Genomic DNA, 12,143 nt, shown 5'->3' with positions numbered 1-12,143 from the left:
AAGCTGCTACTTACTGCACATCTGGTTGAAAATAAGAATATAGTAAGAGGAGTAAGAAACCAGAAGACTAGCAGCTCTAGCTTTCCTGATATTGGGTGTGCAGTCAGTCAGAAGGGCAGAATGGGGAAAGTAAGCTATATATACACATGTTGCATCAATCAGGCCCCAGGATGAAAAACAGGTGGGAAGGCAGTGGTAAGCATGAAAATGAGCAAAGTTCTAATTTTTGCTTTGTTTTAGTGATTGTACTTTATTACAGAGGGCTCTTTTTTCCAGATACAGCTGACATTTATTTCCCATCCAGTGATTTGTGACAAAGTACCTAGCACAGGAGCTGATGAAACAAAATGATATCCAAGAGCAGATTCCGCACTCTTATAAAGCAATGTTCTCCAAGACAGACCTCACAGTTACATTCATTGCCTACAGATGTCTTTTGGGCACACCTGGAGTGTCTCTGCACACAGCACTTCCCTACTCCTGTTGAATTAGCAGAGGTGGGAGAGAACATTAATGGGGTTAAAGGCAATATGATCCTAATTTTCACAGCCCTACCTAGACAAAGACATTCATGGTTCTTGGGTGCTTTTTCCAATAAGCCTCACCAAAACAACTACTAGTATTTTAACACTAAAAAGCACTAAAAAAGGAAAACAGAGAAGGTATCAAGCACTTAAATGAGCAGACATAAAAAGGTATGAAGAGACACCTGTATCGTGATGTAGGGGAAAAAACCCAGGGAACTGGTCAAGCTTAGGATTTTTTTTCAAGATGTCATTTGTGAGTAGTAACAGCTGTGGAACACAGCACCATCATGGAAAACAGCATCATGGGACATCCAAGACCCTGAAGTGAAGTGAGAGTAGCACAGCACAAAATACTCAAAAGCTTCCTAACAGGGCCAGCATGTCCAACAGAGGCAGGAGAGTTTTCTTTTGTACTAAACACCAAAATATTCAGAAGGTACGAACAAGTGCAGAATTACATTTGCCTTTGATTTCCAACATAATTTTTATCAAGTACTTTCCATACATAATCCCAAAAGTCTAGATGTAACCAGCTGTATCATCTGTCCTTCCATCACACACTCCTCTGCAGTAATCACTGCAAAGGGTCATTTTTTTTTCCCATTATACTGTTCCTCATTAAAGGTGAAGAACGGCAGACGCCTTCCCCCTCGTGGTACAGACAGGGGCTAACAGTTTACCTACCAAAGTCAAAACAATTTATTGGAAAGAACTGCACAACTAATAGCACTTTAGACCACCTTTTATTTCCAATCTGAGCTGTGAATTGAGAGAATGAGAGAAATCATGGAAAAAGACCACTAATAACAGCACAGCTTTCTAAGGAATGCAGTTAAGTGTCAGAAGACTCCTAAGCCCCTAACACTGGCACACGTAAACTCTTGTAACTATAAATGGTGACACGAAGGGGACTGTCACTCTCGAATTGTCTTAAGGACAGGTTTTCTACAGTAACAAAAACTCTTTTTCATTCAATCGGCTAAAGGAACGCTGCATGTCAGCATACTGGCGTTTGAATGTAGCTTCCCCTATTTTTACCGTCTACCCTTTCCTCCATTTATCTGTGACTGAAGCATAACAAGCTGCAACTCCTGCACATTCCTGTCATAAATGGCAATTTACTTTCATCCAAAAATCTCTTGGTTTAATTTACATTAAAATTAGACCTTGCAAGAAGTATTATATGTCTCTACAGCCAGAGAGCTGCTGCATGACTGAGCTTCGTTATTAAAGCTGAAGATGTCCTCACTTCTGAGGATACCACCGTAACATGTATGTTAGCGCAAATTACACCAACGTAAAAGTTCATATTATTTTTAACTGATGAGCCCCTATTACTCAAAACATCCCATAAGTATCGGTCCTTAGCACACTCCATATCAGATTTTAAGAATGCCAGGATGCACTGCAGAGCATATTAAAAAAACATGCTAGTAAAATCTGTGAATATAATACTCAGGTATGATTTAGCTACTTTTTTCGCAAGACAAACCACTGCAATAAACCACATCAGAGTACAAACGTCACAAGACAACACATCTACAGATATTTTTACCTTTTAAAAAAATAATGGGCTTTATATCTTCTTTTCTTCTGGCTTGTAATTAGTACCTAAAACACTTGACTAGAAGCACAGAATTGAACTGCTAGGTTCAACGTGGTTTATTTGTCACTTATTACTTCTTGTTTTTTCAATATACAGTGGACTACATTCATATGTCAGCTACAGAGGACCAGCCCTCAAGTTTATATTCAGCTGCTACTTCTAACTTAATGTTTTGATTGCAAAGGTAACACAAACAACACAAAGCTAAATCAAACCTGTGGATATCAGCTGATTATCTTCAGAAGTGAATTTCTTAGATCAGGCCAGTAATAACATGACATACTCACGACACGCTCACGACATACTCACTTCAGCCTTGGACAGTTTAGACCAAGTGCTGTGAGAGAAGCATCTGTAAGGTTGCTACAGCCTGAAACACAGAGTGACTGAAGTCTATGGCATCCTCTACAGATTTTTACAATGCCTTCATCTGAAATTTGCTGCAACACAGAAGAAGGTTAAAGTTACTCCATTATCAAGTAATCAGCTAAGAACAAAAATCAAGTCATATTACCGAATTGTTAGTGTACTGTACATACCCATGGCAACCTGTGGATTTTTAACCAAAAAATACCATCATGAAACCATCTTCACTGATAAAGACAATCAACACACACAATTCCTACTTAGCTATGTCTTTTTCCACAGATCTCTAGTACTGCTCAAAGGCAGTCTGAAACACAGAGGGAGAGTTGTTTGTTGTTGTCTTCCTCTTTCACTTTGCTTTTGCTTTATAATTTTCATATTTTTTTTTATTGTAGTTGTCATTGTGTGAAATAGCTAGCTGCTTCTATGTTTGTAGAGTTCAGGTCTTTCATTCCAGTGACTGTTTAAGTTCAGGAACAGTGCAAAAGAGACCTCCAAAGCTCAACAGCAGGAGAGCTAACTACTTATTTTGCACTGGAGCACTAGGACCCAAGGGTAAAAATCCTTCACCTTCGGATAGTTTTCAAAGCAAGAATTACAGGTAAACAATTAAATATAACCCATTCTTTACAGAAGATAAATGTAAAAGCCAGGTTTGCCCTACCCTATGTAGTTGTCTTTAACTGAAAGATTTAACAGAAAAGAGGGGTTGTCGTTTCTCAAAATTGTTTTGTACTAGATATTCTGAAAAAAGTAACTCTAAATTCAGAGTATGAATAAAAAAGTTTTCTGTGAAACAGGAACTATAAAAAATAGCCCCAATGCAGCTGCACACAAAATAGCAACAGGAACTAGGTTATTGGCGTGTGTGTGCAAATATTATTTTGTTTACATGTTTTCTATTCTGGAAAAAGTGTTCACTCCTCCTCCCACTCTTAACTCCAAGAATTTAATTTTTCTGCTGAATGACTAATTCTTCATGGTGAAACAGGTTATTTTATTTCCTGGCCTAACATTACCCTTCCAATAACAACAAAGACCTCTACTGTATTTTGAATGGAAAATACACATTCCTTTTATAAGTCACTCATCTAGGTACACTAATACTACTATAGCATATTTCTGAGGCTATTACCACAAGCATTACCTTTCACAGATGAAAACAGGATGAGAAATAGCAGCAGCTCAGCACAAAGGGAGATCACCTTATGCTCCTCCCCCAACCCACCACTTGTTAATAGCAGTTTATATTTGCACAATTTGTTCTGTCAAATAAAAATTATTCTAGACAGAAAACCAGAAGTCTTGTCTTCTTTTTGTGGATCCAGAAGGATTTGTATCATCTACAGATAAGAAGCTTTTTTTTTTTTTTTTTTTTTTTTTTTTTAGATTAAAAGTCCAACAGCAGTCAGGTATTTCTGGATTTGACTCTCCAAAACATGTTTTCTGGAATTGTTTTGTTTCCTTTGAGAGATACTCATGACACTATTATTGTAAAAAGGAACTATTTTGGAGGTGAGGACTACGTAAATTTTATGCTGCTGTTGGAGATGGACAAAACCCTCAAGTTGTATATGAGTATTTTCCATTCTGAAACTGCTTGTGATTTCAATGCTTACATCCCTCTCAGGAAACAAAAGTGCTCAAAAAATGCTTGCAAATCCGCAGTTTCTAAAATCTTTCTCTAAAGATGGTACCTTTCAGCTGCGCAGTTTCCAGAGTTAATATCAGTTCATTCCATAGCTGCTGGAGCTGACCTGGCATTTTACAGGGTACATAGAAGAGAGCCACTAGAATCAAAGTGTGGATCATATAAAGCACAAGGAGACCTGCTGTGTAAAAATCAGTGCTAGCTCTTTGATCATAAAGAGCCTGGCTGTTTCTGGAAGCATGCTTCTAATCTACAGCAAGCAGGACACAAGTCCAGTGAAATAAAACTTTAAAGCACACGTAACTAGGTAGGACTCACAGACTATCAACTCAAAAAATTCAAAGGGAAAAATACTTTCACTCATGAGGGTTTTTTTGTTGGTACTTCATATCTACATGACAACAAACATACTGGCCAAAGGAAAACTCTGGTATACTCCTATGCCAATGCCCCTTTTAAGCGGGAGAGATCATAATTGATTATCATCAGACCTCTTGAGAGCCTTCCATGAAAATAATCAGAAAAGGCTGGCCTCGATGTATTTCATTAGTCTCAGGTAAAATAAAACATAAGAACAACTTTGGAAAAGGAGGACATCAAAAGGAAGAGTGAAAGGGGAGGAAATTACATACTGACTTTATTTATGTAAGTGTGGTTCTGCCTAAAACAGGGAATGTCCTTTCATTCCCATTATCTTTAGGTGCCCAGCTTCAGTAGGCACCTAAATTCAGATTGAAAAATCTGAAAATTCTCTCTTTCACTAAATATCTGGCTCATGGATGCTCAAGCTTTGTATTCATATTGTTCTTAATTTCTGCAGCTTTTTAATGTAACTTTTAATAAACCTTAATGCTCTAAAATGTTCAACACTTTAAAGAAACCTATTAGGTCCAAAAACTTTCATCAAATCTTAATAAAAAATGGTCCCATGCCACATTCATTCAGGAATGACGTGTAAAACAGATTTGAAAGTTTTAGCCCAAGCAGACTTTATACCTTCTAGCAATAAAACCTTAGAAAAATTTTCAAAAGCAAAAGAAAAGAATCTAGCTTCATTATTCAAATTTGCATGACTGAAACACTGAAATTCTAATCTATTTTCTAAGGCTTATTTACAGACAAAGAATGACTTAAATACATTAAATACATCAGATCTTTCATGTTCCTAAAAAATCACATCAGAAACAAGAAAAAAGCCAATATAAAATACAGCAAATCTAATTTTTGTGAACTCTCTAAGCAGAATTAAAAGTACATGAATGATTCCCAGTCATTTAATTACAAATGCATGTGTTCTTCCATTACTATTTAAAAAGCATGCCCTTCTCCTGCTATCTAGATGGTTCTGAATCATCTTCACTTATGATGCCATCATATTTTAGTGTCAATTATGTAGCCCAGAATATGGCTTCTGCTCAATTAGAAACCTTAAAATTATGAATAGACTAAAATGTTTGACCTTAACAGATGGGAGAACAAGAACTACATCTGTAAAACTGCATGGTTTAGCGCATACACAGTTCATGAGATTTGAATGAATGCAGCTAATTCTTACGCTAGAGCTTACTACAGTTAAAAAGTGTAATGAGGGGGAAAAAAAATGACCCAAATCTACACTCAGCTGTAGAAACAGCCAGCTCATTTAAGACCTCTATTCCACAAAATTCTGTAGAGATGTACTATTTGAATTATTTAACTGTGTAGCAGATCAATTCATTAGCATTCAAAAATGGCTTATGATTCTTAGAGAATATATCTTTTTGAAGCTTCAAATACTTACTGTACAGGATTGCAAATTCAGGATTACAAGTTCATGACAGTGATTTTGAATGTGTTTCAATGCTTCATCTTCTAACTGTATTTAGCAATTAAACCGGACATAGGAAAAGAAACAAGAAATTAAAAGCACAGCAAAGCAGCCCAAAGAATGTATACATCTTGTACTATTGAACAAAAGACTATAACAAAAACGTGTTGGTTTTTTTTTTTAATTCATGGAGATTTCAAAAACCCAAAATAAAATTTTATTCCTAAAGGATCACCCAAGCAGTTATGTACCTGTGTGCAACCTCTAAGAAATAGAGCTTTTAGTCCACTACACCCTTTCACCAGTGCTTCAATACCATCCTTCGTAATCTGATCACACCAGGAAAGATTCAAATGTTCCAGATTTCTGCAACCCTCACTGGGAGAATTAAAAAAATACATAAAGTTAAATCCAGCCTTCAAATAGTCATAACAGTGGGAAACCCAAATTAAACACACTGTTAGAAATTAATGATAGCCAGTGAACTGTGCCAGGCCTCCACAGAAAAGTCACAAGAAAAGACCACACACAAACATCAGTCTACACCCAAGAAGTCCTAGATACAGGATATAGTCAGCGCTGATACACAGTATTAAGGTTCAGCATTGATTTTTTTCACTTTATTAAATGTTGAACAGCTCTTTAAATGCTTTTCTTTAACACAAAACACTGAATCTTCTTACCTTAAGCCTTTCAAAGAGCTGTTCGTGATGGCTACGCAAGATGTCAGATCCAGATGTTTCAGCTTGGAACAGAATCTGCTAAGACTGTAACACGTGCTGCAAAACAGCAGACACACTAAAAATACCTTCAGCTACTTCTTTTTCCAAATTTTCCCATCAAACAAAAAACCCCTTTGACTTACCTGTCAGTGATTTTTGTGCACCCATTTAGATTTAAGTGTTCGATGTTTCTACAGTTCTGTGCAAAGGTCCTAGAACAGCAACAAAAAGCTGGAGAATTAATATAATGTCACAAGTTGCAATACAGTCACTAGAGTGCGCTCTGTCCCCTAGGGCCTTCCAATCTCAGTCAAAAAGCTTAATCTTCAAGCCACACAGTGTTGTTACAAAGTACACTTCAAATACATCTGTCTCAGTGGTTGCTTTTTCCTTTTGCTATTACAAGTTTCTCTCTTCAGCAAATCCTGAAACCAAGTGTTGCTCCTCTCTCAAATACCACTTGAGCAAGGTGTTTATTTGTCGTATATAAGCCAGAACTGACTTGCTTCAAATGCCTTAATAAAAAACATTAAGGGCATAAACAGAAAGGTTTAAATATCACATCAGTTAAATATTAAGCTGCTGGGAGGAGTTTTTGCATGTCATCACTGAAGCCTTTGTAGGTCTTAAGGAGCTTGCTCCCACATCAAATGAAAAGCAACGTACCTTGTGCATTACAGAAGTAGGACCTAAGCCTATCGGACTACCAACGGAAAGCCCTGTGGGTTGCGAATTAGTTATTTATGATTTTAAAAACTGAAATGCATCTACATGCACTACTGGGTACGAACTCTTAAGGATGATTGGAGCTATTATACTGCTAAAAGCCTGTATGTATCATTATACTAATTACCCAGAAGAAATACACAAACTTTCTTTTCATCTCTGCAGAGTAATATTTACAGCTGCATTGCATTTCAGAACAGTTTTTATGCCCGTGTTTCCTCCAACTGTATGGATTTTATTGGCAGGGGTGGAGGAAACACACAAAAACAGTTTTGTCTGGAGGCTTGCCGTGGTTAACAGATCCGACTACACACTCAGCTGGTAACAACTTCCTGGCTCTCCACTGTGGATTGAAAACAATGGAAAAAAACCCAGCAAGCAGTTATACTGGTGAGAGTTTCCACTTGAATTCTCAAAACAGCTATTCCAAAATTCATGTACTGGAGGGAGATTTACAATTGAGACACTCTTCACATCACTTGGAAAGATGCTACACTCTGGAGGAACAGCAGCAAACTTTGCCTCCAAGATTGAACCATGGGGCATGTCTCAGTAGAGCTGCCACAAACATTTGGTACTTCCACAGCCAATACCTACACTTTGATAATTGGCTGGTTTTAAACAAAAGTTGATGTCACCCACAAAACTAATGAATCTAGAAACAACTCAACACAAAAAGCCTGATAGGAAAAGTCATTTTCAGAACAAGTATCTGAAAATTAATGCCACCTTTCTTATGCTAATGTTTTGAAAGTCTTAAAGCTCATGCATTTATCATTCATTTGTCAATTTCAATATAACCTGCTTATATTTCAGAGGTGAATCATCTTCCTTCCTAAACTGTCTTAGACACCACCACCTGCACCAGTTAGTTGTTACAGATGCACCAGTAACACTCTGGCAGCTGGTCTCAGGTAAGCCTGTCCTATTACCTGCTAGCATAACTAGCTGTATCATCCCTACAATGTACACATGCTACACACTGAACTGCTGTATATTTATTCTTAAGTATCTGTTTACTAAATACACCATTATTTTAAAATATCCCATCTCCAGCCCTTCCCCTCTTCTCAAACACTCCTAGTAACTGAACCCACCTACAATTTTTGGTCCTATTCACAACCCTCACTGCAGTCCCCTAGCCTTAGCATCCTGAAAAGCACAGCTGGGAGCCTAAACCAAACGTGAGAATGAAGTTAATGTGAGGGGACTGGGGGGAGCAGAACAACCGTTACCTTCTTCACAACTCCTTCTTCCTACACCCTTCTCATCGCCTTTCCCAGTACCTCCTCCCCACGGTAGTTGCTGCCTCTGTCGGAGCCTGCCTTCCCCCTCTCCCCCACTCCTGCTATTGCCTTTCCTACTGAGGACATGGGGACCATCTGTGTGAATACTCTGGGAACTTGGAGGAGCATTGCAGCAAGTCAACTCTGGTTGGGGCTACCTCTTTTTTGACAGCAATTGCCAATAATATGGGAGATGGTAATGATACACACTTTCCCCTGAGGAGGCAAGACTGCCTGAAGGTAGAGACACACCACGGAGCAGTTTGGGAATGGGCCTAGAGGAAAGGAAAGCTCTGGGGAAATATTTGGGTCTGAAGCTAGGATGCCTGTTTGGGTTACTAAAGCAATCCATTGCTTAACTAGTTGCTGGATGAATCTTCTCTAGAGACAAAAGTCAGTGCTTTAGACCTACTTAAAAATTTAAGAAAGAGCTAAAGGTCACAAGACACTAACTTAATGCCCAGTGCTTAACAAAATCTTTGTGCTTGTATTTTCCTCCTAAGAATGGCCACACTATGTCAGACTGAACACCATTCAGCCCAGCCTCCTGTGACAGCAGAGGAAAGCATAACTACAAAAAGCCATACCTCAAGGCTTTCTCCAAATATTCTTTGAGCCCTGACGTACTTGTGGCTTAGGGACCCCCTTCAGATGGAGGTAGGATCTTTGGGTTTAAATACTCAGAGAAATATCCACAGAAGGGTCTGGCTAAACAGTCTGCATGTAGAAAAAGCTTATATGGATTCAAATGATCTTCTGGGAACAAACTGCACAGTTCAATTTATATACTCTGTAAAGAAGGGCCACTGTCTCTAAAGACTCCCGAGATGTTCCTGTTGCCTGCCTGTTCTTATGTTAGAGCAAGAAGAGAATCCCAGGCCTTTCCCGATTTTGTAGGCACTCAATCGTACCAGTCTTTATTCTTCCTCACATTGCTACGGTCACCTCTTGTCCAGATAAACTATAAACTGGCTGACTACTAATCTTGATGAAACTAATATTGTAGGACACCAGAATACAGGTCTGAAAACATTTTAACTGCTTGAAACCTGAGAGATATCCACATAATACTAGTGAAAGAAAAAGACACATTTCTGAAAAGCACAGTTCTCATTTCTTAGTTCATTTCCAGAAAATAACAGTAGCTATACTTTGATCTCAAACTGACATCTCATTTAGTCATTATTAAGGTACTTAATACTTACTTAAGTATCCCATTTGGTCATTAGTCAGTACTTAGAAATCCAAACAAATGTAATAATAATTGCTTTTGGTCTGGACATTAGGAAATAAGTGATGTCTCAATCTAGGACTTTACTTACTTTAAAGAGGAGTCTCCAACACCAAGACATCCTCTCAGACTAAGTTGTCTCAGGAACCCACCACACCTTTTCGATATATTTTCCACAACACGACCCTTAAACCAAATAAAAGGAAGATTTTGTTGAGTTTTATTCTGACATAACATTCTAACCAAATTAAAAATGCCAGGAGTGAAGACCAGCCCCAGCTATACCCCACCAGAACTACAACTCTTTGAATTTCTTTTGCTACTTTACGAAAAAAGTTACCTGTTGAGAATCTCCACTCATATTGAAGTGCTATTCAATTCAATCTTTAGTTCTCTCTTTTTTTTTTTTTTTAGTCTATCACACATGGCTCAATTTTTTGTCTTCGCAAAACCTACTCATTAAGACTGCTAAAATGATCTGCAAGTTTTGTCAGATGTGTAAGGAACTGAAGAACTACCCCAGAGATGCAATGGGAGGGATGCCCGTTCCTCGAGGATCACTGTTACTGCTATAGCATGTAAGTTTAAACTGTCCATGAAGACATACGTCACTGAACTGCAGCCTCCGATGAGTCCCGTTTTACAGTCCCTGCTATAGGAATGATTACCTCTGCAATGGAAAGAAGGTGCTGAACACCTTGGTGGGAGCAGCCACTTCAGTTGCCTCCAGAAGATTTGCCAGAGCCCACCTGCCAGTCTTCAGTGTCATGTATATTTGAGTGTCTGTGCTTAACACATGGGGATGCCAAAGAACTTCTCACATTGTGAAGCTTACACACTTTATGCACCGTTACTTGTCAAAAGCTGAAGCGCAGCTTACCAAAAAGCCTGCCTATTTGACCCCACATCGCTACAAAATGCTTTTTATTTACATCCTGAAAGTGCATTTTGCTATACATTAGGAGTAAGCAGAATGGCACAGTACTTCTAATATTCAATCTGAAAGTACTATTATGCAAAAATGTTATTAAACTACAATAAAAATACACCTTTTTTTTTTGGTAGGAAAAACAAGATAAGATAGCAAAAAGCAGGTGGCCACTGCAAAAACTGACTAGACATCACATTGTATCTAATTTTAGGGAGGTAAGGTAAAAGAAATCAACACTGATCATTTAACAAACAGGACTAATACCTAACAGCACCTTTTATTTTCTTCTCTCTTTTTTTCTTTTTTTTTTTTTTTTTTAAGCAGGAACACTTACAGAATTGGAGATCAGCGGATTTTTTTGTTTGTTTTCCTCTCTATACAGGACAGTAACAATTTTACTGAAACAATAATATGTTTCTTATATTTTGTTGTCCACCTCTAATACCAAAGTCCTGGCTAGCACTATGTGAAAATATTTTCTTATCAGAGCTTGTTTCTTAGCCTATAAGTAACATTGTTTATCTTATCTCTCAGAAGAATTTACACCAAAACAAACAAACTGGAATTCATTACACAAACAAAATTATGTATTTTTAAAGCTTTAGTCAGAATTCTCTCTCAGAGGCCAAATACCTTTACTGTAAGGCTAAAGTCATCAATGAGTAACATGTGATGCAAGTTCAATCTACATTGCAGAAAAAAGCCAAACCCTCGTGCATTATTCAAAGAAAATAGAAAAAAGTTCTCCACCACATGAGGTCTTAAATATGGAAAATTTCACAAAACCTAATTTTTCATTATTTGATAGTCTCAGATCAAGTACTGCTTGATGCTATGTGAAACATCACCAAACAGTACAACATCTAACCGAGCAAAAAGTTGCCAAATACAATTAGAAGCTTTCACCTGTCCTAAATCTATAGGCAAAAAAATATTACTAAAATAGCTAAAGAAAAAACAGAGTTCTTAGACACTGAATATGAAAGTTTATCTTGTTCAAAACTACCTTATGTAATAATTGCTGGTTTAACATAATCTTATGAATAAATTTAAGGGGTTTATATTATAAATGTACTTAAATATAATATACTGAAGTAACTGAATTGTTCCAAACCACAATAGCTTCTTATAGCAAAAGAGGATCGCAATTTAATTTCATTCCTTCTCCTGAATCCCATGCTACGAACATAGTGTCTCAAAGGGCAACACTAGGTACAACAGAAGACAAACATATCGAAAACATAAAAATCCAATACTGTTTCTAAATAGCAGAAAGGTTTCAGACACAGA

The 12,143-nt window shown here is 37.5% G+C and overlaps 1 protein-coding gene across 2 annotated transcripts in view; it reads right to left on the bottom strand.

The window, feature by feature from the left end:
• FBXL2 (F-box and leucine rich repeat protein 2) overlaps positions 1 to 12,143 on the bottom strand; it is a 60,885-nt gene that overhangs the window by 9,593 nt on the left and 39,149 nt on the right. Inside the window, exons 5-10 of one of the 2 annotated variants that reach the window (XM_049816929.1) lie at positions 10,014 to 10,108; positions 6,823 to 6,891; positions 6,641 to 6,736; positions 6,209 to 6,335; positions 5,931 to 6,005; positions 2,443 to 2,573 (exon numbers count right to left, since the gene is read on the bottom strand). In XM_049816929.1, coding sequence (XP_049672886.1) covers positions 2,443 to 2,573; positions 5,931 to 6,005; positions 6,209 to 6,335; positions 6,641 to 6,736; positions 6,823 to 6,891; positions 10,014 to 10,108 — 593 coding nt within the window. Of the gene's footprint in view, positions 1 to 2,442; positions 2,574 to 5,930; positions 6,006 to 6,208; positions 6,336 to 6,640; positions 6,756 to 6,822; positions 6,892 to 10,013; positions 10,109 to 12,143 lie in introns of those variants that run through there. The other variant, XM_049816930.1, reaches the window with a different exon arrangement.

The sequence above is a fragment of the Accipiter gentilis genome, chromosome 14 (genome assembly GCF_929443795.1).
Source record: "Accipiter gentilis chromosome 14, bAccGen1.1, whole genome shotgun sequence".
NCBI classification, from domain to species: Eukaryota; Metazoa; Chordata; class Aves; order Accipitriformes; family Accipitridae; genus Astur; species Astur gentilis.
Note: the sequence above shows the minus strand (reverse complement) of the source record. Positions and strands in the feature narration are given on the sequence as shown.